The 26,415-nt window shown below is 42.7% G+C and overlaps 2 protein-coding genes across 3 annotated transcripts in view; both read right to left on the reverse strand.

The window, feature by feature from the left end:
* LOC125244585 (tripartite motif-containing protein 16-like) overlaps window positions 1-26,415 on the reverse strand; it is a 112,366-nt gene that overhangs the window by 52,110 nt on the left and 33,841 nt on the right. The window lies entirely within an intron of this gene.
* LOC125244584 (tripartite motif-containing protein 16-like) lies at window positions 5,127-25,896 on the reverse strand. Of its 2 annotated transcripts, XM_048154681.1 has the most exons (6): window positions 25,280-25,896; window positions 21,500-21,595; window positions 21,180-21,413; window positions 12,139-12,298; window positions 11,937-11,984; window positions 5,127-6,724 (listed from the first exon to the last, which is right to left on the reverse strand). In XM_048154681.1, exons 1-6 carry the CDS (start codon window positions 25,850-25,852, stop codon window positions 6,171-6,173), a joined length of 1,665 nt encoding a protein of 554 aa, XP_048010638.1. In that variant the 5' UTR covers window positions 25,853-25,896; the 3' UTR covers window positions 5,127-6,170. The 2 variants fall into 2 exon arrangements, with proteins under 2 accessions (XP_048010638.1, XP_048010639.1); XM_048154682.1 differs by lacking the exons at window positions 21,180-21,413; window positions 21,500-21,595.

The raw sequence follows: 26,415 nt of genomic DNA on the forward strand, positions 1-26,415 counted from the left end.
TTGTGTGTCTTATAAGCAACCGTACTGTGTGAAATCTGAGACAGTCTCAGTTTTCACACAGAAGCAGGTGATGGGGTCAGTGAACTGTTTACAGAGTGATTTCACATGGTAGACTAGACACATTTGGAATTTTTTTTGCAAATGGAGAAATGACACCTCCACATATGTTTTAAATATGATATTTATTCTAACGGTGCCCGAGGCCTTTTGGGGTTCGTAAAAAGAATGTTTGAGCTAAGCAAACACATGTGACAGAATCATTTTAGCTGCTCTGATCAAAGATCGCTGAGGACCTCTGCAGGCCATGGCAGATAATACAGATGGTGATTTAATCTATTTAAAAAAACTATAAGCTAAATAGATGAATAAACCAACAACCTAATATGTTGCCCTCACTCTCTTATAGTCTTTAGTTAAATTGAATAACCATTAGCAGTGTGAAACAACAACTCCGCTGAAAACAGAATTGTTTGAAATGTTTATTCGTGTCACCTATACAATTCCATATGTGTCCATGCCGCCAGGAACGTCACACTCATTTTAAAAGTTTGTTTAAATAACATCTTGTCTGTCACCTTCACATATGGAAAATCCTTTCCAAAAGAATCTTCTGTTGTCTTTCAGCTGCACGTAAAGACTTTTTTACGTTTGAAACAGCAGGCATCAAATGGATGCTGACACATGTAAAGAGTTTTACATTTGCGAGTATTATGAAAAAGAGTGTATTAGTCTCGACCCAGAAAAGATCTCCCACAACCCCGCTCAGAGGTCTATAAACAAGTTTTTGTTTAACAGTTTGTGGGGTCGGTTCTCTAGGAGACAGAATCAATCAGAATTGATTTTGGTGAAACCGACAGACTGTCATATTTCATATTCATCTCGGATGACGTTGCTCTTGTTCAGCATCGTCCCACAAAAGGTGAAGTTTGGGAGAGTCTAACATTAACGTGTTTGTCGGGGCATTTACAATGGCTCACGCACGCTTGGAGTTGTACGAACTAATGGACAAACTCGACAACCTTTTGTTATACTTAGACAATCTAGGGAGACTGACTGGGACCCACCTCTGGGGGATCATTTGGGAGAGCTGACGAATGAGACAGACGACGGAGATTATATTACGGAATTTTGCTCAAGCGGTTCAAAATCTTACGGGTATCACGGGTATAATATATGCTAGGGTAGGCAAAGGGTATAACGCTCAACATTAAAAATTCCCAAGCTATTAGTTTGGAGATTCTTATTGGTCTGGTTGACAGCTATGTGACAGTGCACAATGCATCCTGGCCCACACTGAAAACATTTTGAGGAATAAAAAGACTCTCACATTGCACAACAAATCAGTCGTTAAAAGGTTTAGGGTTCTGTTTAATAAACGTCCAATTTCACCACTCTCCCTTATGGCTACTGATCCGATGATGGACAGAGGGTCTAATTTTTATTTCTCAGCAGTGATCAGCAGCCCTTCAAATTCGGGGAAGAGTTATTTTGTAAAAACTCTGCTGGAAAATGGTTTAAATTTGATTCCTAAAAAAATTTTTTTTGTACAATTGTTGGCAACCTCTGTATGATGAATTACTTAAATTGTATGACATTAAATTTGTGGAAGGAATACCAGAGAGTCTGAATGCTGATGGTTTACTACCTATGAACAAAACTAACCTACTAATTATCAACGACATGATGCGTGAGGCGAGCAGAAACAAAGAAATCAAAAGGGTCTTCACACAATATGTTCACCACCATAATCTCAGTGCGATTTATATCATGCAAAATGTATTTGTTCAAGGAAAATCCAGCAGAACCATTAGCTTTAACACCAATTATTTGATTCTGTTTAAAAACCCTTGGGACACCAATCAAGTTGTTGGGCTAGGTCGTCAAATGTATCCTGGAATTGTAAAATACTTTATGGAGTGTTATCAAGACACTACCATCTGGCCTTTTGGATATTTAATGATAGACTATTAAGCAAAAATTCCTGAACAATACTGCCTCAAAACCGGTTTGCTTTCCGACTGCCAAGTGGTTTATCTCTCGAAAAAAAACTTTGTAACATGTTAAAACTGATACATAAAGCTACGCCTAAACAACGACAGCTTATTTTACAATCAGCGTCCGACAAACTCATTTTAACATTGTGCAAAGTGGCCCTTAACATGCTCTATGGTATGATTTCTATCAACCGACAGCAGCAACAAAAACTTACATGGAGAAAAGGGCAATTACATTTGTCGCCAATAAAAAAATTGGTATATCCGCCAAGAAGCGAGTCTTCAATCAGACTGGAGAATTTCTTTTACCGCTCCTTAGCATCGCAGTACCCTTTATTTCCAGCTTAATATCTTCTAGATGGGGTTGAGGATGGAGTATGCAGAGAAAATGTATTTACTCCTGCATCAGCTGGAAAAGCTGAAAAATGAAAGTGTTAGCGAGAATATTCAACAGGTCGTAGAGAACGATCTGGATGCATCTATAAGAAATGTCTTACTCAAGTTTGATTTGAATCAGTACAAAAAAGCCAAACTTCTACACAAACATCGTGAGCAGGTTTTTGACGATTGTTAAACAAGGCGATCGGGAGAGTAACGTTTTAGCACTCTCGCTACCATATTCTGAACGACCACCAACTATACCTGAAGACGATGGGGGTGTGGATGACGTTGTGAGTGAAGTTCTAAAGAATGTACTGTCAAGAAGCATGAAAAACAGCAGATACATATTAGACAAAATGTCTAAAGCTAAAGGACTCAGCGCATGGAACGAGTCGGGGGAGTTTGTGTTCAGGGGTAAAGCTAGTTAAACATTCCATATTCTAAAGTACCTAATCATTATGTTAGACACATGATTACTTCTTTAAAAAGTAAACCTGGTATGACTATGCCTGAACATGATCGTCCTTCTAAAAAAGCAAAAAGAAAAAAAGCATGTTGGTTGGTTGCTTCAATATATATGTGCTTCAATATATAGTGTCAACAGCGATCGCTGTCGGGGTGATTGGCAAAACTGTCAAAAAAACAAGCGACCGCATCACGCGTTAAATGAACAGCCAATCAATGTTATCCCGGTAACTCTGCTGGATGGGTGTTAATTATTGCCATGGATGGTAAGTTCTTTAGGGCTGTTTCAGGTAGGTGATCGCTCAGAAAAACACAGAGAAAATGAACGTTGCACGAAATTTTGTCCATGATAGCCGCAAGTTGCACAGTTCATTTTTAATAGTAATTGACCAGGACCTGTCTGCAGTTAGGCTTGAGGTTTAAGGCATAATGGGTGTATCCGTTTAGAAAATCATTCCTGTCAATAGAGAGCGTCTGGTTTTTAAGATATCTTCTGGACGCCATCGCCAACTGATACAATTGTCTGCTGACTCTGATTGAAAATTCAGCTGTAGCAGCTTGGCAGGGAATTGCTGACTGTCAACATAGACGTCTAGGAACTCTAAATCATAATGTTTGAACGCGAATGGGTTTTTATCACACGATCCTGTGAATGCATCGTTTTTGACCATAACCAGAACGATAGATTTAGGTAGCGTTCCTAAAAACAAATTTTCCTGATTGGAAACATGGACCCCCGCAGGTATGGAGAAATTGTTTAGACAAACTCTGTCTATTGGATACTTGGCAGTTGTCGAGAGCAGCGCCTGGGCATGCCCCAGCCTCACAGGCAGTTATGCGGTTACATTCTTGATGAATAGGGATGTTGACAGAATATTTAATTTGTACGCCACATCATTGCACTTCATCAGGCAGAATTCGTCTTTGGCTCTGATCATCCGTATTTTAATATCCACACCATTCAACATTACTTTTTCTTGAAGGAAAATATCACTGTGTTTTTGGTATTAGTTAACATATTCTGTAGTGTCCATTCCACGTTGGTTATAATATGTCTTTTTTTTTTTTTTTAATTGTTTGTTTCATCAGTTTAAAGTGAAGTTTTATGACGACTTTCCCATAAGAAAATGGTATTCCTTGGAGCTCCTTGTTGATCGATGTGTAATGCAGTTTGATGTATCTAACACTGACGGTATCATTGTTTTCACCCGTTATGTGTACTCATGTCAAAAGAAGGACATACAATCACTGACGATTGATATTGGATAATGTTGGTGTAAACGTACATCGTATAGAAATTCGCGTTGATATCGGCTTGATGAGGAGCGTATGTAATATGGCTCATTATAAAATCAGCATCTTGATAGTAGGCCGAACGTCCGTGAGGATCATCCGGTTTCATTCCTAAAATAGTGGCGAGTTTCCCTTTGAAGGATATCACGATGATAGGTTTTGCAACCAGATACACTTTGTTTTTTAAAGGATTGTGAGTCAATACAGCCGACAGTACGAGAGCATTAATTATTGCGCGGTTCACATCATCTTCCTCGATACAAAAATCCATGACAACTCTTTAAAACCTTTTTTGCCGGGTTTTTTTGCATGTTTCTGGGAAGGTACTGGGGCGGTGTATAGGATGAAAAATCCAGCTTCATCATTAAGGAGTACCAACATCTAGGATATTCAATTTCGAGGAGACCGACCTCCCATTTACCTTTCAAGTTGATAGGACTCGCTAACTTTGTTTTGTAACTAGAGATATGATTTTCCGGATAAACTGACAAAGAAGCATTGCAAGGCAGCGTAATGTAAAAACCATCGGTAGCTACCATCGCCCATGGTAGCTCTTTACTCAAATGATCTTATCCTGGATGGGTTCAAGTGTTTTAAGGTGATTGCAAGTCCACCAGAGCTTTTTTGTCTACATAAGTATTAATTTAAAATAACCATTTCACTAAAACAAGCGTGGATTAGGGTTTTTTCTGCCCTAAAATCTTTTCCACCTTAAACATTTTGTTTTTGGTCACAATTATTTGTTGTAACTCCATAAAAAACTCAATTTCCATAAAAAACTCTGTTGAGAACTGAAACCATTTAGCTGTGCGCAAGTTCAAGATCATTTGCGATTTATAGATTTCACATCTGAAAGAGAGGCGTATACTTGTTTTCTGTGTGTACGGTCATTCTATGAATCACACGTACGCACATCTGAGAAATTTTGTAAGATCAAATTTAGGATGGTTTCTGTGCAACATTTTATAAATGAGGCCCCCTCATCACTATATGACCAGCACAAATACAACAAGTGTGTTTATTGCAGACTGCTTCACATCAACATCCCATAAAACCCTGAAACTGTGATATTCCTCTGAGCTCTTATTCATGAAGACAAACATGCCACATTCTGTGAAACCCACAATCAGAATATTAAACTACAGTAACAAGGAAATAAGTAAAATAAAATATACAAAAATAAATGAATAATAATAATAATAATAATAATAAAATGCATAAATGATGAAATGATAAAATTAAAAACATACATGACTGATGATGATAAATGATTATACTTAATATAAAAACAAAGAAAATAAAGCACAACACAGATGTATGGTTGAAATAACACAGGTTTGAGATCCTCAGATCCTTCATTTACAGGAACTGATCTTCAAACTGTGCGATTGATTCATTCTTTTCTCTTAATTCACTCGACTTTGACATTCTGTTCTTGTAGATTCCTTGCCTGTTTTTTCTAGGTTTCTTTTGCTCTTCACCTTGTTTTTCTCACTCATCCTTAAACCTTCTCTGACTTTTATTATAGAGTTTAGTGGGATCTCATCCTTTACTCAACCAATACGGCTCTAGGGCTCGACTGGAAGAACCTGAACAGGTTATTTCAGTGACAGAATTTCAGCTGTAGTATTAATGTAATGAAGAGACTGTATAACATCTCACTGTTACTGTCAGGATTACCTGTATGTCTCTGTCTTCATGTTGTGCCTGTGGTTTAGTTTCTGGTTCCTGTTTCCATTGCTATCTTGTTCAATTCCATAGCACCCCTTGTTTATAACCATGACAACTTATTACCATCATCTGTCCTTCATTTAGTCCCTTGTTATCTAGTGTATTTAAACCCTCAGTCATTTTATGTTCTTTGTCTTGTGTTAAAGTTTCCTGCTGGTGTTTATTAAATATAAGTGTTCATCGTCTTTCTGCATCAAGATCATCTTATCTTGGATCATCTAGTCAAGCCAGTGTGTGACAGTCACTGATTTATTATAAGCTCAAAGTATTATGAGTAGAATCTCTCTATAATCTTATTCTGATTCATCAACACAGTTTCACTGATGATCCTTTACAAAGCCTAAACCCAGGATAGAGCGGTTGAGTGAATGTGGTCTGGACTGTGTGGATGAGGCTCATTGTGTCTCCAGAGACGCTGTAGAAGGACAGAGTTCCTGCACTGTGATCCACATACACTCCTATTCTACAGTGATCCACATACACTCCTACTCTACTGCTGATGAACACTACGGTGAGATCAGTCTCTGTGTTATTGTGTATGAATGAGTAACTGTCAGAAGTGCAGTACAAACCCCAGGACTGATCATTACGTCCAAACTCGCACTCATTACCCCGTCCCTTCCTGTTGATGCTCTTATATGACACTGATATAGACACTTCACATCCACTCCACTCAATCTCCCAGTAACAGCGTCGATCACTCACACTCTCTCTACACAACACTTGTTTATAATAACCAAATCTGTCTGGATGATCAGGATACGTCTGGACTGTGTCAGTACCAGTAATCACTCTGTTCCTCTCAGACAGACGGAGGCATTTATTCACTGTTTTCAGATCCAGAGTGAGCTGATGAGAATCTGATGGAGATAAAACACATCACAATCAGGAATTATGAATCTGATCTTTTAATGTACACCATAAAAATTGTTAAATTAACTTAATTAAAATTAGTTAAATCCATACAATTAAAATAAGTGAACATTTTGTCTTTACTTAATTTTATTGTGTAAAATTAACTTAAATATGTTAAATTAAATTAACTGTTTATTGTAAAAAAGTTTACTTAATCCATTTGTGTTGGAACTACCTAAATAATTTGTGTTGAATTAACTGAAACTGGGCAGGGGATTTTTAGTTCCCAGCATTCTTTTTATAGGTCTGGATCAGAAGAGTAAATGCTGAAAGTGTAATTTTTTGTGTTTTTGAGGGAACGACCTATTAGTGTTTAGTTGTTTAGTTATGTTTGACATGTAAAGAGTTTCTGTTATGGTAATTTGTCTGCAGAAGAGTGTTTGTGTTCAGGCTGTGTGAGGCGACATGACAAACATCATGTTTGAGACAGAAAGCTCTTGCAACATGAGCACTTGTCCTGCTTGTTTGCATTGTAACCTATAGTGCATCGTTAATGATCCACATGACACAGGTTACCATTTACCATCATAATTTGTTTTAGAAAAGCACAAAGCAGAGAATGGTGTAGCATATTCGCCTCAATCATTTGCACGGCTCGGGGAAACCCCAAACACGGTTTTTAAAGCAACATACACCCAGATCATTACAACGTAATCCGAGGCTGCGTGATTGACTGGAATTGCGAATTGGCTCAGTGAAATCGCTATGTTCTAATTAAATAGTGCTATTCTTCAAAAACATGCTGAGATATACTTAGCATGACATCAGTGCATCAATCTGTTAATTCCCATTAAATGCTGCTCGATTTATCTTTGTAAGCACCATGAGTTTGTCACTTATAACATGGAATTGAAAGTAACACGACCCTAACATCTTTTCAAGCTTTGAAGTGTTTACGGGCCTGTTGTCCATCAGAAGATATATTTAACGACAAGCTGCTTTTTTGTGCTCATATTTCTTTCAGTTAATATGTCTCTATCTGCGTTTTATTCTGCAACAGCATTACGTGCACCAGATTTTCTAAGCGTGTGTGGAAAGGGACAGTCTATTTCTACTGTTTTCTCCTAATAAGCTAATATACAGCCTATTATTATAATGCTGTAAATAAAAATATGAAAAAAAAAGGATCTTTAAATAAATATTTTTAATGTGCGTGAATAAATCCAACCACCCCTGTGGCCTATATGGGCCTTTCACATTACATGGTTGACCGGAGCCCCTCGCATTACTTGGCCTATCATGGCCACCAAGTAAAACTGGTTATATTTGTAACCCGGCCTTCGTACAGCGCAGCCTATCGGGGCCCCATTTGTACAGCGCAGCCTACACTCTGATTATTACACACATAGGGATGCACAGCAGCACACAAACATGGCAAATAATAAAAATAAATAATTACAATGTAAAAGATTATTATTGTGTGCATAAAGATAAAAATGCTTTGGTGGAATCCGGCTTGGCCTGTAGATGGTCTTTAACCTTGCGCACAAGCAGATCCATTTACTCGCTAGAGAAGCGTTCGGTTTTTCCACTTGCAAATTCCACCATGTAAATAGCGAATCCGCCATGGCGCGAGCGCAGCTGGCTTTTAAAGGGAATGGGAGATGAGACTCCGTCTGGTTTATTGCACTTTATGCCCAAAACACACCCATTACTCATTAAGAGAATAGGGAAAAAACTTTTAGACCATGCGCCGGACGCGCCGACCATTTTTCCCATCATTAAACTAGCAAAATTTGATTCGCCCTAAGTGCACCTGCACCGTGCGCTTTAGACCATGCACTTAGATCGTTAAAATAGGGCCCTCTATGGTAGAAATTAAAACTATTAGGTTTGTTCAACAAATTGTTTTTTGTTTAAATGAACTTGTTTTCATCTTGTTGTATGGACCTAAACTAATTGTGTAGAAAAGTTGTTCTTAATTTAATTAAGTTCATTAAACAAACTATTTTTGAGTGTACAGAATAATTTAATTGAACAGAATAATGATGACATTTCAAAAATATTTTGTCTGTTCAATCTAAAGAAAAAAAAATTGCTGGCTCCAGTTTTTGGAAAATAATTTTCCTTGGCAAAGCAATTACAGGTTCAATCAGGTTGAATCAATGTTAGGTAATACTTTATTTTAAGGGTCCATAATCACTTGGTAACATTAACACACAAGTAGTTAATGACTACCTGAACATAAAGTAAATTAATATTTGCCATTTTATGGTAGTTAAGCATGAACACACCAGGAATTGTATTTAGTAGTACTGTATTACTGGCAATTTAGCCATAATTACTGGCTTATTCTGGCGAATCAACTTGAACATCACTCAATAAGTGCCATACAAATCAATAATTAATGTGGATATACATTTCACTTTAGACCAGGGGGTCAAATTGTCTTTATGACACAATTTTAGCAATTTATTACTCAAAACTTTAAAACCAACACTAATTAAACATGATTCATATTGTTCAGTTTACTTGATAGATGGTAAATCACAGAAATATAATATTATGTAAATCACTAACTACACACACAAAAATGTTTAAGTTGTAAATAATGGCTAAAAGCGGTGAAACTTTATTTCAATAGTCCACTTTAGACATTCTACTGACTATAAGTAATTTTACAACTATATGTCAACATTCTATCAATACTCTACTAATACTCTAAATAGAGTTCTGTCATGACAACTCTCGGAGTGTTAGGCATGGTAATTTGTATCAAAATGCTGATATGTTTGATGGAATAGATCTGCTACGCTGCTGCTACTTTATTGCTGCTGCTGCTGCTGCTGCAGAGCAAGTACAGGTCTTGCTACTGCCACTATATACATGACACACTCCTGTGAGCAAAAGTATTGGGACACCCCTCCAAATCATTGAATTCAGGTGTTCCAAACACTTCCATTGCCACAGGTGTATAAAATAAAGCACCTAGGCAGGCAGACTATATGAACAACAGCAGCTCAGCCACAAAGTGGTAGGCCATGTACAGTGAGCAGAAGCCACCAACTTTCTGCAGATTCAATAGCTACAGACCTCCAAACTTCATGTGGCCTTCAAATTAGCTCAAGAACAGTGTGTAGAGAGCTTCATGGAATGGGTTTCCATGGCTGAGCAGTTGCATCCAAGCCTTACATTATCAAGTGCAATGCAAAGCGTCGGATGCAGTGGTGTAAAGCATGCCACCACTGGACTCTAGAGCAGTGGAAACGTGTTCTCTGGAGTGACGAATCACGCTTCTCTGTCTGGCAATCCGATGGACGAGTGTGGGTTTGGCGGTTGCCAGGAGAACGGTACTTGCCTGACTGCATTGTGCCAAGTGTAAAGTTTGGTGGAGGGGGGATTATAGTGTGGGGTTGTTTTTCAGGGGTTGGGCTTGGCCCCTTAGCTCCAGTGAAAGTAACTTTTAATGCTTCAGCATACCAAGATATCTTGGACAATTTCATACTCCCAACTTTGTGGGAACAGTTTGGGGATGGCCCCTTCCTGTTCCAACATGAAATGCACATCAATGCACAAAGCAAGGTCAATAAAGACATGGATGAGTGAGTTTGGTGTGGAGCAACTTGACTGGACTGGAGTCCTGACCTCAACCCAAAATTATTTTCTAATCTTATGCATCTTGTGCTGCAGAGAGGGCATAGAAGCAGCATCTGAAGTTAATGCTGCTCAGAGAGGTCAGTAAATGAATTTACACAGCAATTGCAAATGCATAATGGAATTAGATTAATTTTATGTTTTAAACATAACATTTTAAATACAGAAATATAAAATAAATTACAATATAAAACGAATATGAAATATCACCAGTAGGTGGCAGCAAGTCACTGTGTTAATGAATGAGTCATTTTATTCAATCGATTCACTCAAAACACTGATTCATTCAGTAATAAAAAAAAAACTGTATGGCTGGTAAATCACTCACTCAACCGATTTGTTTAAAGACTCTGATTCATTCAAGAATGAACAACTACTCTGTGCGCCTATGCTGCGAGTTGCACAATGATCTGTGACTTTGCTTTAGAAGTTTAGCTGGCAGAACTGTGTGACATCAATTAGGTTAATACTCAGTGTTAATGAAATAAACTCAATGTATTGCTCAAAACAACAGTCAGGACTGCTGCTCTGCACCTCACTACAATGTAAATACATTCTTCCTGCGCTGTGCTGAGCATTGTGCAGTTTTGGCACACAGATTTCAAAAGATGGTCAGCTAAATAAAACAGACAGTGTGCCAAATAGGTAGGCTAGGGGTAGTTGTGATATTCAGTGTAATGTAAATTAATATTTAATATTTCACGGCCCGCAAATTTATGTGTATACAGAAAAACGTGTTGAGCCATTCATTAGTCTGGTTGTTTGATGAGAAAGATGAAATGTCCTTGCAGTGGACGAGTTTTGAATCCGTACAACTGTAGCAGATGACTACTATTATTCTGTTGTGCGGAACTGAGAAAGAACTGATGACAGCATCGCTTGAGCTTCACTGTAAATACATTCTCTCTGCACTGTCCAGTGCATCACGCAGCTTCGGCACAAAGATTTTGAGAGATGGTCAGCTAAATGTACTACGTGCACTGTGCTACGTCTGAATTGATTGCTAAGGGTAGTTGTGAGAGCAGATGCCACATAAATTCTTTGGTTGACCAATCAGCGAAAAGGGGTGTTTTAATCCCACCCATGTAGAGATTGAATATTCAAGCTGTTTATCCATTTTGGTTTTATTGTTTTTCCATTTGATGGATTAGAACAAAGTGTGATGAAAAAAAATGAAAATATAAAAAAACAACACAAGATTTGTTTATTTATGTTCATAGGTTGAATATGTGATAAATGAACGGATTCTTCATTTTTCCATTTCAAAGAAAAAAACGAGAAAACAAATTATCCGAAGGTACACGCACCTAGAAGGCATTTACTGTACATTCAATTTACCATTAATTATTGGTTTATTTCTGCTTATTTTTCCGTTTAAATGTTTGATAAGTTGTAAATAATGCTAGTAAGCTCTTAATATATGTTCAGTTCATTATTAACTACAAGTGTGTTAATGCTTAACTACTGCATAATTATGGACCCTTAATTGTTACTCAGTGTTGAGTAGAACATGAACATGAACACACTCAGTGAGTTTTTCTGCTTGTTTTCTTAGTGACTTACATTGTAGGAAGTCGTTCCTGGTCCTGGGAACAATGTTGGTGAACGTGACTGTGGAAATCAACAGACAAGAAGAGTGTGATTATCATGTCAAGAGAAAAAAGATCCCTGCATCCGTTCCCAAGACATTTTTAATATGATGATCTACATGATATAAGATGATGGAGGATCATTTCTGAGAGCAGATGAATCTCCAGGACTTTACCTCTGTCAGAGATTTTCTTGAGCTCCTCTTTGCAGAAATCATCCAGTTTGTCTCTCAGCTGACGGACAGATTCTCTCACGCCAACAAAAAAGGAGAGAGAACTGAAGGGATCGTCATTTATGTCTGTAGATTCAGGAGGAGCTGAGAGAGACTGGAAACTCTACAGAAAACAGAAATCAAAGCTCATCACCTCCACACTTCAGCCAATAACCTGCACTACTGTCAGATTTGTGTGGCTCTTGTTGATCTTTAGTAACTCTCCTCAATCCAGCACTTTCACAGCATCAGCTTCATTCTTCTCATATTCATTATATCATGTTAGAGCTACAAACTCTAGCATTTGCCATTTACATAATATGTGAACTTTCTTGGAAATCATTTGGATGAAAAAGCATCTGCCAATACACTGATGCTGCAGAAGGAAACACGATGCATTAAGAACTGGGGGATTAAAACTTTTGAAGAGAATGAAGATGTCCACATTTTTCTTATTTTTTTTTTAAATATCTTTTTTTTTTCATTTAGTTCTGCCCTTCGGAAGCAACAGAAGATACTTCCATGTTTCCAAGACGAATTAAGAACAATTTACCTTGATCTTCAAATTCAAAACGTTTTCACCCACAGGTCATAATGCATCGTGTTTCCTTCTAGAGCAGGGATGCACAACTCCAGTCCTGGAGGGCCAGTGTCCTGCAGAGTTTAGCTCTATCCCTGATAAAAACTTACTTGCCTATAGCTTTCTACTAATCCTAAAGACCTTGATTAGCTGGTTCAGGTGTGTTTGATTAAGGTTGGAGCTAAACTCTGCTGGGCAGTGGCCCTCCAGGACTGAAGTTGCCCATCCCTGTTCTAGAGCATCAGTGAATGTTTGAACCTTTTTTAATAGTTGTATTTGAGTCCCCAAGTTGTCCTCAGTGTGAAAAGATGGATTTCAAAATCATACAGTCACTGCTGGAAAGGGTTCAAATATGCAGACGATGCTGGAAAAACAAAGAATGTGCAAGATTTTTCTGAAGAACACTGGGCAGTTTAACTGTTCAGGACAAACACACAGTATTAAGAATCAAGGGTACATAAACTTTTGAATGGGTCATTTTTTATAAATTCAGCTATTTTCTTGTCTTGTGGACTATATGTAAACATATTTTATGTAAAATATCTTATTCAGGACAGTAATAAATAAAAGATAACATGCATTTTGTATGATCCCTCTTATTATGTTAAAATTATTTACATTTTCACAAATTCTGCAAGAGGATCTCAAACTTTCAAGCAGTACCGTATACTGTATATATATATATATATATATATATATATATATATGTATACAGTATATATAATATATAATTTTCCATTTGATCTCATTATCTCTTTACCCAATTACTATTATGTATCTAATAGACTACTTACAGTACCATAAAGCCTATGTTTTGTAAATACTGTAAATGCCGACAGTCATGCCAATAAAGCTTTGATTATATGATTTTACTTCTGTATGCTCTGTATGCTCAGAAATTTTACGGGAAGTTCAACTTTATGGAAATTTAACATAGGCTATATATTTTATATTTTTTCAGTTTAATAGGCATAATAATAATAATAATAATAATAATAATAATAATAATGAATAAAATAAATAAATAAATAAATAAAAATTACTTTCAGTTTCTATAGTGAATAATTGACTGGTGTTTGAGACTTCTGCACCAGCATTTACTCTCATGCAAAGTATGCACATATCCACTGGCTCACCTTCATGGTTTAAAATGGAAATATTTTGAATATTGAGATATTTTTCTACATCACCAGTTGGTTGTAAAATGATAGACAATGATTCACATTTTGTACGCATCATTTTATTTGTAAATTATTAAATAAATGAATAAATAAACAAGTAACAAGCAAACAAACTTGATTTCTTAAAATTTCTGTGAATAATTTAGTGATGCAGGTGAAAAAAGACCCCCCCCCCCCCCCCCCCCCCGGTCATGAGAAATATACGACATTCCCTCAACATAAATAAGTCGTGCCCACGAGAAAAATGTAATTCCCTCAACATCTAGAGCAGTGTTTCTCAACCCTGGTCCTGAAGGACCCCCAACACTGCAGGTTTTGTCTTTCTCCCTAATTAAACACACCTGATTCAACTCATCAGCTCATTAGAAGAAACTCCACTACCTGAAATGAGTGTGTCAGACAGAGGAGACTTTCAAAATGTGTAGTGTTGGGGGTCCTCCAGGACCAGGGTTGAGAAACACTGATCTAGAGGCCTAGTGTTATGATACAGACGGCACGGAGGCAGAGGTAAAAGCAAGTATGGTGGTTTATTTGAGAAACAGCAATGAGCAGGTGAGTAAATGGAAGATGGAGAATTCAAATGAGATGATAGAGGTTTGATACTGTCCTTGTGATTGCAGATGGAGGTAGAAGTCGAGGAGATGGAGAATGGCTGACGAGGAACACTCACACACACGGAAGGGGGAACACAGGAGGGGAACTGGAGACAACGGAGCGATAGGGATCGCTGGTAGCAGGTAAGTAGCAGGTAAGTAGCAGGTTGAGTCCTTGAGGTTCGCATACATGAGTCTGTACTACAAACGAGACCGGACAACTGGTGTGTGTGTGAGTGTGGGTTAAATAGTGCTGGTGATTAAGTGGCTGATGAAGTGCAGGTGGCGATGATTAGAATTCCGGTGATTGGGTGCGTGGATATTGATGGGAGGTGGAGCCTGACGTGTCTGTGACAGTACCCCCCCCCACGGCCCGCTCCTGAGGGCCGAGGACCCCGACGTCGTGGTGGCCGACCTTGAGGGCGTGGGGCAGGTCTGTCCGGGTGGCTGGAGTGGAAGGCTTGTAGCAGGTTGGGATCAAGGATGTCGTTCCGCGGGACCCACGACCGCTCCTCTGGCCCGTAGCCCTCCCAGTCGATGAGGTATTCCAGGAGACCACCACGGCGCCGGGAGTCCAGAATTTCCCGAACCTCGTAAGCAGTCCCATCCTCCAGAAGAAGTGGAAGGGGGGGCTCGGCGGCTGTCACGTCAGGCTCTGTGGAAGGAGAGAGAGAAGGGTGGTGAGGTTTGAGTAGAGACACGTGGAAAGTGGGATGAATCTTATATTCAGGAGGAAGCTGAAGACGATACGTGACGGGTTGATCTGCTGAAGGATGGTGAACGGGCCAATGAAGCGGGGACTCAGCTTCTTGCATGGCAGACGCAGTCTGATGTCCCTTGTCGACAGCCAGACCTTCTGCCCAGGTTGGTAGTTGGGAGCGTTGGAGCGACGAAGGTCGGCTGTCATCCTGCGTCTGCGCAGGGCCCTTTGCAACTGATGGTGGGCTGAGTCCCACACCCTCTCGCTCTCCCGGAACCAGTAGTCGACGGCAGGAACGTTGGAGGGTTCCCCGTCTCAGGGGAACAATGGGGGTTGGTAGCCGAGTACGCATTGAAAAGGTGTTAATCCGGTGGAAGGTTGATGGAGAGAGTTCTGGGCGTACTCGGCCCAACCCAGGTACTGGTTCCAGGAGTCCTGGTGGCCGTGACAGAAGGTACGCAGGAAGCGGCCGATCTCTTGGATTTTCCGTTCCGTCTGCCCGTTCGTCTGAGGGTGGTATCCCGACAATAGGCTGACGGTCACACCCAGGAGCGACAAAAAGGCCTTCCAGACTCGGGAGATGAACTGGGGGCCCCTGTCAGATACAATGTCCTCGGGGATTCCATAGTAGCGGAAGATGTGGTTGAACATTAATTCAGCAGTAGTGAGAGCGGTAGGTAGACCTTGGAGAGGGATCAGCCTGCAGGCCTTGGAGAATCTATCCACTACCACGAATATGCAGGTATGACCATCAGAAGGTGGGAGATCCGTCACAAAGTCAACTCCCAGGTGTGACCATGGTCGCTCAGGAACGGGCAGAGGATGGAGCTTGCCGGCCGGCAGATGACGAGAGCTCTTCGAGATGGCGCACTCCCTGCAGCCCTGCACGTACCTTCTGACATCCCTGGCCAAGTTGGGCCACCAGAAGCGTGCTTTAAGCAGCGAGAGGGTTCCATTGACCCCCGGGTGACCAGTGCCAAGTGATGAGTGAGCTGCGTGGATGAGTTGAGTGCGTCGTGCTCTGGTGATGTACTGGAGACCTTGAGGGCAACCCGGCGGAGTGTTGGAGGAGGCATTGGAGGAGGGCAGAGTCTCTTCAGACCATTGGATGGGACTCACAAAGATGGTTTCTGGGAGGACGGTTTCAGGAGCTTCAGACTTCTCATCAGGAGCATGGAGACGGGATAAGGCGTCAGCCTTGAGGTTCTTGGAGCCAGGACGATAAGAGATGGTGAAATCGAATCTTGAAAAGAACATGGCCCAGCGGGCTTGTCGGGGGTTTAATCTTTTAGCAGCTTTAAGATACTCCAGGTTTTTATGGTCGGTTAGAACTTGGAAGGGGTGTTTGGCTCCCTCCAGCCAATGCCTCCATTCCTCCAACGCGAGCTTGACGGCCAGGAGTTCACGGTCACCGATGTCATAGTTGACCTCCACCGGGTTGAGCTTGCGGAGAAGAAGGCGCATGGATGGAGTCTACTTGGTTGCCCCTGCTGCTGTGAAAGTACCGCTCCCACTCCTGTGGTAGATGCGTCTACCTCTACGATGAATGGCCGGTTGGGATCAGGGTGGATGAGGAGGGGAGCGGTGGTGAAGGCTTCCTTAAGGGCTTCAAAGGCTTGTGTGGCTTCTTCGGACCAGGACAGAGACTTGGGCTGATGGCGTAGAAGGTTGGTGAGTGGGTAGACGATGGAACTGTAGCCCTTGATGAAACGGCGGTAGAAATTGGAGAAGCCTAAGAAGCGTTGGAGTTCTTTTATGGTAGTCGGAGTGGGCCAGGACCGGATGGCGTCCACCTTCCCCTCGTCCATCCGGATGCCACTGTGGTCAATGTAGTATCCAAGGAAGTGGACGGACGACTGGTGGAAGGAGCATTTTTCCGCCTTGAGGAACAGCTGGAACTGCCGTAAGCGTTTGAGGACCTCCGCAACGTGGTGGCGATGTTCGGCCAGGCTCCGGGAGTAGATGAGGATATCATCGATGTACACCAGCACAAACTTATGGAGAAACTCCCGGAGCACCTCATGAATGAAATCCTGGAATACGGAGGGGGCGTTGACTAGTCCATAGGGCATGACCAGGTATTCATAATGGCCAGTGGGCGTGACAAAGGCGGTCTTCCACTCGTCCCCTCGCGTATCCGGATGAGGTTGTACGTGCTGGGAGGTCCAGCTTAGTGAACACAGTGGCACCACGGAGATGTTCCAGGGCCGCTGGGACGAGGGGAAGTGGGTAACGGAACTTTATGGTGATCTTGTTGAGTGAGCGGTAATCAATACAGGGCCGCAAGCCTCCGTCCTTTTTGGCCACGAAGAAGAAGCTGGAAGCAGCAGGGGAATTAGACGGACGGATGTATCCTTGCTTGAGGGCCTCGTCGATGTAGTCCTCCATGGCCTTCTCCTCCGGCACAGATAGGGGGTAGATCCTTCCCCGTGGCACTGGTTCACCCAGTAGCAGATCTATGGCGCAGTCCCATGGCCGGTGTGGAGGTAACTTGGAGGCTCGTTGTGGGCAAAAGACATCGCTGAAGGGGTCGTAACAGGCTGGGATGTCGATGGATCGTTTCTCGATGGGGCTTTCAATGGAAGTGGCACAGATGGAGATTTCTTTGGAACGTGGAGATGGAGGAACAAGAAACCCGGAGAGGCAGGTCGAGAAACAGTGTTCGCCCCACTTCAGGATCTCGCCCGTGCGCCAGGAGATGGTTGGGCTGTGGAGTTCGAGCCACGGGCGCCCTAGAACCACGTCAGCGGTGGATTCCTCCAGAACCAGCAGATGGATATCCTCGACATGAAGGAGGCCTATGTGGAGTTGCAGAGGACCAGCACATCGGGTGATCTTTTTGCGGCCTAGGGGTTTTCCGGTAATGGAGTGGGCTTGATAGATACTAGGCGAAGGCGAGGTTTTGAACTTGAGTTGACGGCAGAGGGACCCGGAGATGAAGTTCCCGGCTGACCCTGAATCGAGGAGCGCAACAACTGGAACAGACATATTGGCAGCAGTAAGGGTTACAACGGTGGTGAGTGGTTTCATCTGGATTAAAGAGGGAAGGATGGCACTCACCAGAGGTCTTGGAGGGCGTGTTGGGCATGCGGAGAGTACATGCCCGGGAGAGGCGCAGAAGAGGCATAAGTTCAGGGTCAGCCGGCGTTGTCGTTCTGCAGGGGTGAGTCGGGAGTTTTCAACTTGCATAGGTTCGCTGGCTGGTTCTGGGGAGCTGACGGGTTCGGACCGACGGAGGAGAGGTTGAAGAGGTGGCTGGCCCTGGTGCTCTTCAAGACACGACTGCATACGAGTGCCCACACGGATGGCGAGTTGGATGAAGCGTTCGAGGCCGATGTTATCCTCGTATGCAGCGAGATGCAATCGCAACTTTGGTTCTAACCCCTGGCGGAAGGAAGTGATGAGGGCTTGTTCATTCCATCCGCTACTGGAAGCCAGGGTACGGAACTGCAAAGCATAGTCACTCACAGCGTTAGATCCTTGCTTTAATTTTATAGAGTTTCTCACCGACAGATGAATCCGAAAGGGGTTTTCCAAAGACTTGGAAGTGAGAGACGAAGGCTGAATAGGATTTCACCACGGGGTTCTTTTGAATCCAGAGTGCGTCTGCCCAACGGAGAGCTTTACCTTGTAGCTGCGAGATGATAAATGCGACTTTAGAGGTGTCAGTGGGGTAAAGTTGCGATTGCATCTCCAGGACCAGCTCACATTGCAGGAGGAATCCGCTGCAATCCTCCGCCGATCCTGAGTAGGGCGCCGGCCTGGCCATGGGACTGGCGTGCTGGGTTGGAAAGTGCAATGAAGAAGTGACTGGGGAAGCGGCGGCAGGTGCTGGTGACGGTGGTTGTGGTGGAGTGAGTGCTCGGCGCAGCGCGCTCACGAGCTCCTGGAACGGGTCTTGTTGGCTCATGCTGATCTCTAGCCGTGTTTCACTGGTCCGGTCTTCTGTTATGATACAGACGGCACGGAGGCAGAGGTAAAAGCAAGTATGGTGGTTTATTTGAGAAACAGCAATGAGCAGGTGAGTAAATGGAAGATGGAGAATTCAAATGAGATGATAGAGGTTTGATACTGTCCTTGTGATTGCAGATGGAGGTAGAAGTCGAGGAGATGGAGAATGGCTGACGAGGAACACTCACACACACGGAAGGAGGAACACAGGAGGGGAACTGGAGACAACAGAGCGATAGGGATCGCTGGTAGCAGGTAAGTAGCAGGTTGAGTCCTTGAGGTTCGCATACATGAGTCTGTACTACAAACGAGACCGGACAACTGGTGTGTGTGTGAGTGTGGGTTAAATAGTGCTGGTGATTAAGTGGCTGATGAAGTGCAGGTGGCGATGATTAGAATTCCGGTGATTGGGTGCGTGGGTATTGACGGGAGGTGGAGCCTGACGTGTCTGTGACACCTAGATTTTACACTTTACAATTTAACATAAATATTTAAATGATTTGTAAGTGATTAATATATCAACTAATAACATATTTATCATCTACTAACGATCTGTTTGATTATTCATGATTTACTATTATTAATCATTTATGAACCTATAGTCATGTTTTGTAAATGATTAGATCATCATTAACTAATAACTTAAAAATGACTTATATTTGAATATTATTATTAAGTGTTACCCATTATTCAATCAAATGCATCAGTCATTATCTTAGCTGTATTGCATAAATTGAAATTATAGAATTTTAGAGCAAGCTGTAACAGTGTGGTCAAAAAAGGAGAGCAGATGAGGATCTAATTGCAGCACAGGACACAGGTACTAAACACAGGAAAAGAAATCAAACTAGTTTTTGTTTATGGATTCCCCGACTCCACCAATGGAACTGGGGGCTCGGAAGACAGAGGCAGATCCGGTGGGAGCAAGGATGAAGCAGGAACCGGAGGGAAGCAGGAGCCCTGTGGAGCCAAAGGGGTGGAGGGCTGAGGCGCAGCTAGAGGTCAGGAAGTCTGTGGTGAAACATGGATGGAAACTGAATGAAGCTAATGGAAAGGGAGGAGCCGAGGAGCTGGATGGAACTTGCAAGGACGATGGGGCTTTGGATGACCTCCATGGATGGAATGCAGAAGCTTGGAGTCTGGACAGGACCAGCAGAGACAAAGGAGCCAGGAAGCTGGGTGGGACCAGCAGAGGAAGGAGGACCAGAGAACTATTCAGGACCAGAAAGTCCAGTGGGCCTTGTGGGACTGGTGGAGAAGAAGAGAACTCAAGGTTGGGAGAATAGGCAGGAGTCCATTCCAGTATATATAGGTCAAAGAGTGCTAGCTCCGGGACCACCGTATTTGGGATCCTTCTCCTCTTCACCCACTGTGAAGGGGGAAACACAGCTGGAGAGCACAGACTCCACATACTCACAGAATGCCCCTTGAGGGCCACCCACAGGCAGGCACGCGTCTGACAGCTCTTTGAGGCCGGCGTGATATAAGGTGCACAGGAGTCATCTGGGTTTTGCACCATGCAATCTAGATGGAGATACTCATGGGTGTGATCCTCAAGCAAACAATTATGAAAATGCAAATCCATTTGATCAGGTTTGAAGATCACTTGAAGCAACTTTGTTGAACATTACTCAAAATTGGTACCATCAAGGTTTCACCATGATGAAAGAAACCAGAAGGGAAAATTTGGTTAAAAAAAGTTGAAATGTTCTGGAAGTTTTGAACTGTTCGTGGCACTAGTGGAGTTTGGCAGCAAAATATATATCCCAGAAGAGTTCAGAACATTTTTCCTAAGAAATTTCCAGAGCTGAAATGCATTTATAAGCGTCATTTATTTTAAACTAAGATGATTAGATGAGGATCTGTCTTACGATTATATAACATAACACAGAATTCCTGACAACACTTCAGTCAAAGGCTCAGTCTGCTCTCATGAAATGTTTCTCTGCAAGTCTCTCTCTCAAGTCTGCTATGGTTCTGTTCTTCTAGATCTCTGTTACCTGCAGGAAATGGATGTGATCCTGTGTGTGAGAAAGCTGCTCCAGCTCAGCATCTCTCCTCCTCAGATCATTGATCTCCTGCACCAGTTGCTCCAGTCGTCCTTCAGCTCGACTCACTGCAGTCTTTTCCTGATCTCTGATCCGCTGTGTGGCCTCAGAGCGGCTTCTCTCAATGGAGCGGATGAGCTCAGTGAAGATCCTCTCAGTGTCCTCCACTGCTGTCTGTGCAGAGCTCTGTTAGGACACACATCACAATCACACAGTGGCTTCAGTGAGTCCTGACTGAGACTTCTCAAACTTCTCTTCTTCTCCAGACTCACCTTATGAGACTCTACAGCCTCTCTCAGCTGCTGAAGATCTTTCTCTCTCTGCTGGATCCTCTGCTGGAACGACTTCTGCGTCTCCTTCAGCTGGTTCTGCAGCACAAACCAAGAACAGAGATGTCAATTTGTACTACTTTTACTATAATTGTCAGGTTTCTGTCATTTTTTTTTTAGTCTAGTTTATTCTTGGTTTTGTGACAGAGCCCTGTTGCTTCTGTATTGGCTTGTCTTTGTGTGAGCGTGCAATCTCTTGTCTGCGTGCCTTGTTTCATGTTCAAAGCGTGGTGTTTGGATTCCGGCACTCATGTTTAGGTTTTGGTTCTGTGTCAGGATTCAGACATTCATGCTCCATGTGTCTTGTGTTGTGAGCGCATAGGATAAGCATTTGCTCATTCTTGTGTACTCTGTCTTGTTGTGTGAGTGTGTTTCGAGTTCGCTATGGCCGTTCGCTCTTCTGCTTGCGTGTGTTGTTGTTTTCGGTGAAGCATGCGGCTCTTGTTTACTTGGGCCGTGTGCTTTCATGTTATGTTTTTTGTGGGGGTTTTTTTGTGCTGCGTAGCACACAGCTTGTGTTTTTCACTGGCTGTGTGTTTTCATGTTGCCATGTTTTTTTGTGAACACACGGCTTATTCGTGTTCTTATTAGGTGCGTGTTCGCGTTGTATTCTTTAAACACATGGCTTGTGATTGTGTTTATTGGCCATGAGCTCTTGTTTTTGTCATGTTCGGTGTGAGCACATGGCTTGTCATATTTGTTTTCTTGTGCCACATGCTCTCCTGTCTATTGTCTTAACCCTGCCCATTTGTTACCTGTTTATTGGTTCATTAGCCCCACCTATTTTCTCTCATAACCTGCCTTGTTTGCTCTGTATTCATTCTCTGTTTGCAGTCCTGTGCCAGATCGTCGTCGAATGTTCCCCTGGTGTCCTGCCCTGCCAGATCCTGTTTGCTTAGCCAGGTCATGGCTTGTCCAGTTGCTGGTCTTGTTTCCACCCCATGGGGTAGTTTTTGTTGGTTTTTGAGGTAACACTTTACAATAAGGTTCATTAGTTAACATCAGTTAACTACAGTAGTTAACGTGAACTAATAATGAACTGCACTTCTACAGCATTTATTAATCTTTGTTAATGTTACTTTCAACATTTACTATTAAAAGCCCTTAACTTATGCATTACTGAGTCCTCGCTTCATCCCTTCACCTGACCCTTGACAGAATCATCATGTGAAGAGTTGAATCCAGTAACAGTAGAATTAATAACCAATGGCTGATGATAGATCAGTTTACACAGTCAAACTTGAATTTACTTGAAGCACAAGGCCTGTGTCACAGTCACCGTCTGTCTCACCATCCTCGGACTCCACTTCCCATAATCCTTTCTAAACCACACCTGCACCCAGTCAGCTCGTCATTTCATTCATCATGGATTCCCTACACCTGCACATCCTCATCAGCACTCCCTTTAAAGACTCCTCCTGCACTCATTTGTCTGTCCTCGTCTATGTGTAATTGGTTGTTCTGTTCCTGCTCATGTGTTTTGTATTATAGTATTGTGAATAAATTTTAGCTGCTGCAAATTAGATCCTGCATCCTCTCCTTGTTTGCAATCAACCCTGACAGAAGGACAGACCTTTAAGGACATGGATCATACAGCAGCAAATGACTCTCTCATGGCTGAGGACCGCTTGTGCGGACTACGGCAGAAGGGCTGGCCATTGGAGAGGTATGTAGAGGTGTTTCTTGAGCTCTCCCATCAGGTGAGCTGGTCTGATGCCTCACTCAATGCCTGTTTTCAGATGGGACTGGATAAGGATACTATTCGGTATTGTGAATCTGCTTGTGAATTCTCTCTAGTTGAATGGATAAATCTTATTTCTTTGTTTAAATGGTTCTAATTTTGAAATTGAAGACGTAAAAGAGCATCCTCCTCTTCGAGTCCCATCAGAAACAAACAAGGCCCCACCAGCTCACCTCACGCCAGTTCCCTTCACATACCGCTTCAACAGCCCTGTCCATTCCTGGCTGCCTGTGTTTCCCCGTGGGCGAAAATGGGCTTCCAACAGCGCTGACCTGGGAGACAAGGTTGCGGACCCAATGCCCAAGTTGGTGAGATCAGCGCTGAAGTCCGCCTCCATTCCTGCTACAGCTCATGCCAGCCCGGTCCTCAGTCCAGTGAGTAAGATGGCCGCAACCACGCTTGAGCCCTCAAACAAGATGGCTACCGCCACAACTGAGCCCTCATGCAAGATGGACGCCACCACAACTGGGCCCTCAGCTATAATGGGCCCCCCTTGGCATACTAGTGGAGTACAAGGGGATGGCTGGAAGCCTGAGCCCGCTCCAGACCCCGCTCCAGTCGCCGAGCCCGCTCCAGTGGCCAAGCCCGCTCCAGATTCTGCTCCAGTCGCCGAGCCCGCTCCAGACTCCGCTCCAGTCGCCGAGCCTGCTACAGAGCCCACTCCACTCCATGAGGCTGTTCCAGCCCGAGAGCCCGTTCCAGCCCATGAGCCTGCTCCAGACTCCACAACAGAGCCCACTCCAGCTCACGAGTCAGCTCCAGACTCCACACCAAACCCCGCTTCAGCTCACGAGTCAGCTCCAGACTCGGTCCTCCACGAGCCCGCTCCAGTCCTCCACGAGCCTGCTCCAGTCTTCCACGAGCCTGCTCCAGGCTCCATTCCAGCCCACGGCCCTTTCCAAGAATCCCTGCCAGCCAAAACACCCAGAGTGAGTAAGATGGCCGCAACCACACTTGAGCCCTCATGCAAGGGGTCAGCACCTCCATGGCCTCGCATCTAGTTCTGCATCTTCATGGCTTCCCAAGCTGCCAGATCCACCAGGGCACCCCGGTCAGCCAGTACCGTCCTGGAGATGATCTGTCCTGCATCACCCTGCATCACCCGTCACATCTCCAGGACGCCCGCCCTCCCTCCCAGTTTTCTATCTACGGCGTGAGGTCACGCCTACCGGGAGAGGGGAGTAATGTCACAGTCACCGTCTGTCTCATCTTCCCCGGACTCCACTTCCCATAATCCCTTCTGATCCACACCTGCACTCATTCAGCTTGTCATCTCAGTCATCATGGATTCCCTACACCTGCACATCCTCATCAGCACTCCCTTTAAAGGCTCACTCCTCCTGCACTCATTTGTCTGTCCTCATCTATGTGTAGTTGGTTGTTCTGTTCCTGCTCCTGTGTTTTGTATTATAGTATTGTAAATAAACCTTCACTGCTGCAAATTAGATCCTGCATCCTCTCCTTGTTTGCAACCGACCCTGACAACCTGTTTCACACTGCAAGCATAAGTATCATAAAAAGCAAAACTGACACAGATGTATTACTGGATGTAAAATGGATTACTGGATCACTACATTGAGTATTTCTGTTAACTAATAACTGCCATCAGTTATAAAATGTTGATCAGGAATCAGTCATTCTAATTCACATGAAGACGTGCATCACAAATTTAATCAGAAACTGATTTTGAAAATTTTTGACAGATATATTTTGTCAAACAAACGGTGAATATTTTCTTTTAATTCATGTTGCTTCATCAAAGCCTGTTTTACAAAGTTTGTGTTGATCAATATGTTTACAGTGTTTTTCATTTTTTTTTTTTAAGTTGATTGTGGAGCACAAATACATTCAACAGTGAAAGTCCAGCAGCTACTGTTCACTTCTGCTGACATGTGCAGTGTGAATGATGTTACCTGATCACATGGGTGCCAATATAAATAGTGTCAACATTATTTCATTGGTGTCTAGATTATATTTCATACCTGTTTCTCTGTCCTCTGTGCTGCAGCTGATACAGTGTCATGGTTTTTATGTTCATCCATCGTACACAGCACACATATAAACTTCTGGTCAGTGCGGCAGAAAATCTCAAGGAGTTTATCATGTGTTTGGCAGATCATCTCCTGCAGTCGTCCAGTGGCTTCAGTCAGATTGTGCCTCTTTCTTTTAAAGTAACTTTCATGTTCTTCATGGTGATTCTGACAGTAAGACTCCAGACACACCAGACAGGACTTGATGGCTTTGTGTTTTCTTCCAGTACAGACGTCACACTGCACATCTCCAACTCCAGCGTAACAGTCAGCAGGAGGTTTTCTCTTCTTCAGTTTCTCCACCACTTCAGCCAGCATGGTGTTTTTAGCTAAAGCAGGTCTTGGACTGAAGGTCTGTCTGCACTGAGGGCATTTGTAGACTCTCATCTGATCCTCCTGATCCCAGCAGCCTGTTATACAGCTCTTACAGTAACTGTGTCCACAGGGAATGGTCACTGGATCCTTCAGGAGGTCCAGACACACTGAACACTTGAACTCATCCTGAGAAATTCTGCCTTCTGCCATTTTACACAGAGACACTAACACACAACAGCTCAACTGCACTTCAGTTTCAGTTTCTCTGAACTGAAGAGTTTCCTGGTTCTGTGTTTGAGTGACATGTGAAAAACGTGTCTGCAAATCTGAAAAGCACTTTATATTAGGTGGCCTTTACTATGTTACATAAAAAATAAGTACAATGCACTTATTGTGTTCATATTGTATTTTAAAACACTTTTGCTGCTATTGAAGTGGGATATGGGTAAAGTTAAGGACAAGTTTGGTGGTATGGGTAGGTTTAAGGGTGGGTTAAGGTGTTAGAGAAGGGTCAACAGTGTAATTATAAATGTGAATGTTACAGAAATAATTACAGATGTAATTACATGCAGGTAATAACAATGTATAAATATGCATGTATACAACAAGTGCATTGTATGATTTATGATTTAATTAAATGTATGTACAAATGATTTAATTAAATGTAAGTACATAGTAGTTAAGGACCCAGGTTCCTCATTCCTGGTCCTTGAGAGCCTCAGTTTTGACTGTGCTTCAACACATCTGCCTGTTATTTTAAATGTAAAAACTTT

This window comes from Megalobrama amblycephala, linkage group LG14 (genome assembly GCF_018812025.1).
Source record: "Megalobrama amblycephala isolate DHTTF-2021 linkage group LG14, ASM1881202v1, whole genome shotgun sequence".
NCBI lineage: Eukaryota > Metazoa > Chordata > Actinopteri > Cypriniformes > Xenocyprididae > Megalobrama > Megalobrama amblycephala.

What these genes read in the sequence shown, in the direction of transcription:
- LOC125244584 (XM_048154681.1), bottom strand. Translation starts at nt 25,852, where the DNA reads ATGGCAGAAGGCAGAATTTCTCAGGATGAGTTCAAGTGTTCAGTGTGT. An exon ending in CAAGAAAATCTCTGACAGAG is followed by an intron (nt 11,985 to 12,138) that starts GTAAAGTCCTGG and finishes TGATTTCCACAG; the next exon opens with TCACGTTCACCAACATTGTT. An exon ending in CAGGAACGACTTCCTACAAT is followed by an intron (nt 6,725 to 11,936) that starts GTAAGTCACTAA and finishes TATCTCCATCAG; the next exon opens with ATTCTCATCAGCTCACTCTG.